We start from the raw sequence: 3367 nt of genomic DNA, 5'->3' as shown, positions 1-3367 counted from the left end.
TCTTAGAATCCAAACCGGTAGATATGGCCAAAACAGAATACCACGCAACGAAAGATACTGTGTATGTTGTAGAACATTAGATATTGAAGACAAATATCATTTCATCTTAATATGCCAGTGTTATAATGATAAAAGAAAGAAATATCTTAAGAAATATTACTACAATAGACCATCAATGATGAAATTTATTGAATTGATTACTACAAATAAAAGGAATGTTTTAAACAATATAGCTAAATATATTAAAGAATCCATTGAAATAAGAAATACTATTATTAATGCTAATGGTTAATTGTAGCTTTGTGCCTAATATAATATGAAGTTCCAATTATATCACAGATGTCACGGTAAAGCCTTTGCCGATTCGTCAACCATGGGGAACCTACACCTACGGTGGACACCGCCGTAGGGTAGGGGGCACTCATGTGATGCTCACTGGGCACCACAGGGTGTGCTGCCATGAGGATGGTCTAAATGTGACCCTCTCCTGGCGGCTTGACACCTCGGCATATGGCGGTGTCTACGGTTCGTTACATACACTTTTCTCAATTCATTTGTCAATTTTGCATTTTGACCAATATTGTTATTCATGATTAATATAACCTTTGGGCAATATACTTTGCTTTGTACTCTCAAATGTGTACGGTTAACCTGTCATATATATATTTGGGTACAGGCTACAATTGATTAGAACCAGTGTTAAGATACCTTTTATGATGTCGGTTGTATTATTCATCCTCAACTACATGTTAACTTACACTTTCACACGTGATACCATGTTTAATTGTATATTATATATATTTATATGATGATGTACTATGTACAAGTCAAAATAAAATGTATGTTCTGTTCTGTTCTGTTCTATTGCTCTTTCATCTATTTAGTGCAATTTATACTGTCACTTCACAATTCTGTCTACAGTGTGGTACATATTACTGCAATACTGCATTTATCACTTTGTTTGCAACTTCTGGATCCACATCCTTTAGAACACCGGAATTTATAAAAACATCAAAGGCATGTAACCTATAGTCTGGAGGATATGAAACCATTACATTCATCTCATAGTCTTTTAAATTAGGCGGTAATCTTTTCTCCCTTTCAGACCTTCTTGTAGGTATTTTAGGTAAAGGCTTTTGTCCTTTCCATTTTCTCTCTATATTTAGTTCTCTTGTTACAAGTGTTTCTATTTTTGATTCCTCTGATATCGTTAGACGTTTCTGTGTATTTGGTACTTTTCTTATGGCACCTTCTCTAATTCCTCTCTCTCTTTCTCTTTCTAACACAGTTTCTGCAGAATTTATCTCTCCTTTTCTATTTTCAGCCTCATTAATCATTTCTATTTCAGAATGTTCTTTCTGTCTATCCTTATCTGTAACTCCACTAACTGAACTATTCTTATCTGTAACTTCACTAACTGAACTATTCTTATCTGTAACTTCACTATCTGTTCCTATATCTATTGAGTCTTCAGTATGTATTCTCAAGTTTTCATATTCAGTATGAATGCCCATGTTATCTTCAGTGTGTGTTCCCAAGTTGAAATCACCAGTGTGGATTCTCATGTTCTTCTCTTCAGTATGAAATCTCATATCATCCTCTCCAGTATGAATTCTCATGTTATCTTGTCAATTTGACTACCATGTATTTCATCTCCTGTATGTTTTCTCGTTTCATCCACTTCTTTTACATGCATTTCTCTTTCTAATTCTTCAGTTCTGCTTTCTTTCTTTCTGTCTACTTTATTTACTTTCTCTATAATTTCAGGAATGTGGGCGTCCCCACTTTTGTATGTGTTAGGCACATATTCATCATCTGAATCACTTGACTCTGAATCACTTGTGACGTCACTTCTTTCTATTCTATTTATCTCTGGAAGTGTAACCTTTGGTTAACATTTCTCCACTATTTCATCCTTCTGTTTCTTTAATTTCCTCGGTTTGGGAACAGGTCTCATTATCTTAATTTCCTCCTCACTTTCAATGTCTGTAGTCTGTATAGGTAACAGATGATTTCTATGAAGTACTTTTTCAATTCCAGATTGAGATCTTAATCTGAACACTGGTATTTCTAATCTAGGCTGTTCTACTACTTCGTACACCTCTTTTCAAACGTATCTGCTATCTTGTGCTTTCCATCAAATGCAAGGATTTTAATGAGGACTTTATCTCCTACTGAAATTCTGGATGCCGTAGCTTTCTTGTCGTATTGTTCTTTTGTTTCTCTCTGGCTTTGTCCGTGTACTTCTTTGCTATTTCTTGTGTAGTCTGCATTCTTTTCTTCAAGTTCTGGATGTAGTCTTTTGTTGTTTTAGATGTTGGCTGTTCAATGTCTGAAGTTTCGAACACTGCGTCAATAGGTAACTTGGGCTTTCTTCCGAGCATAAGTTCGAATGGTAATGTTTTCGTACTTTCATCTTTGGTACAATTGTAAGCGTATACTAATGATGGGATGTAATTCTTCCAATCAGGCTTCTTTGATGGTTTTAATGTGTCTAACATATCTAGTAATGTTCTGTTCCAGCGTTCGGTGAAGCCATTTCCCATTGCGTGGTATGGTGTCGATCTTGTTTTTCTCATTCCTGTAATATGGCATAATTTTTTGATTAAGTCTGACTCAAAGTTGGCACCTTGATCTGTATGTAATTTAGATGGAATTCCATAGTTGACAATGAAGTGGTTGTAGAATGCATCTGCAGTAGTTTTGGCTGTCTGATTATTAGTTGGTATTGCCAGAGCTTATTTGGTGAAATGGTCAGTTATCACAAGAATGTTACCATGTCCTCTTGATGGTTCTAGTGTAAGGTAGTCCATTGATACTAATTCAAGAGGATAAGTTGTGACAATGTTCACTAGTTCTGATTTAATGTTTGTTGATGACTTTCTTCTTATGCACCTTTCGCAGTTCGAAACCCAGTTCTCTACATCCGATGTCATGCCTGGCCAAAAGTATCTCTCTCGAAGTTCTGTCTCGTCCGGGGTGTCCAATATCACTGTGTAGGCCTTGTAATACCATTTTTCTGTAGCATTCTGGCATGACTAGTTGGTTGATGGTTGTGTTCTCTCCTTTTACTTCTCTATATACAATCCCTCTCATTATCTTTAAACTGTGAAAATTTTTCCTCATAAATAAGTCCTCTTTTGTCTTGCACTGATTTCTATCTGGTAAATACTGATCTATCACAGCTCTTCGCCATCTTTTTATCAATCTGTCTTGTCGTTGACTCTGTCGGATTTCTCTGACTTCAAGTTGTGCCATAGGTACACCTGGTGTCTCTGTTGCCTCTAGTATATTTATACTGGCGGTTGGTATGACTTCTATATAAGGTGGTGATATGATACTGCTACATATAGTTTTCACTGTGCTG

General features: G+C 35.9%; 1 protein-coding gene across 1 annotated transcript; it reads right to left on the bottom strand.

Annotated features, from left to right (window-relative positions):
* Window positions 1-1615: 1615 nt before the first annotated feature.
* Window positions 1616-2546, bottom strand: LOC128551885 (uncharacterized). Its single transcript, XM_053532819.1, has 2 exons — window positions 2176-2546; window positions 1616-1784 (listed from the first exon to the last, which is right to left on the bottom strand). The coding sequence occupies exons 1-2, from the start codon at window positions 2544-2546 to the stop codon at window positions 1616-1618; spliced, it is 540 nt and encodes a 179-aa protein (XP_053388794.1).
* Between the last annotated feature and the right edge of the window lie 821 nt (window positions 2547-3367).

Source organism: Mercenaria mercenaria, unplaced genomic scaffold, assembly GCF_021730395.1.
Source record: "Mercenaria mercenaria strain notata unplaced genomic scaffold, MADL_Memer_1 contig_1803, whole genome shotgun sequence".
NCBI lineage: Eukaryota > Metazoa > Mollusca > Bivalvia > Venerida > Veneridae > Mercenaria > Mercenaria mercenaria.
Note: the sequence above shows the minus strand (reverse complement) of the source record. Positions and strands in the feature narration are given on the sequence as shown.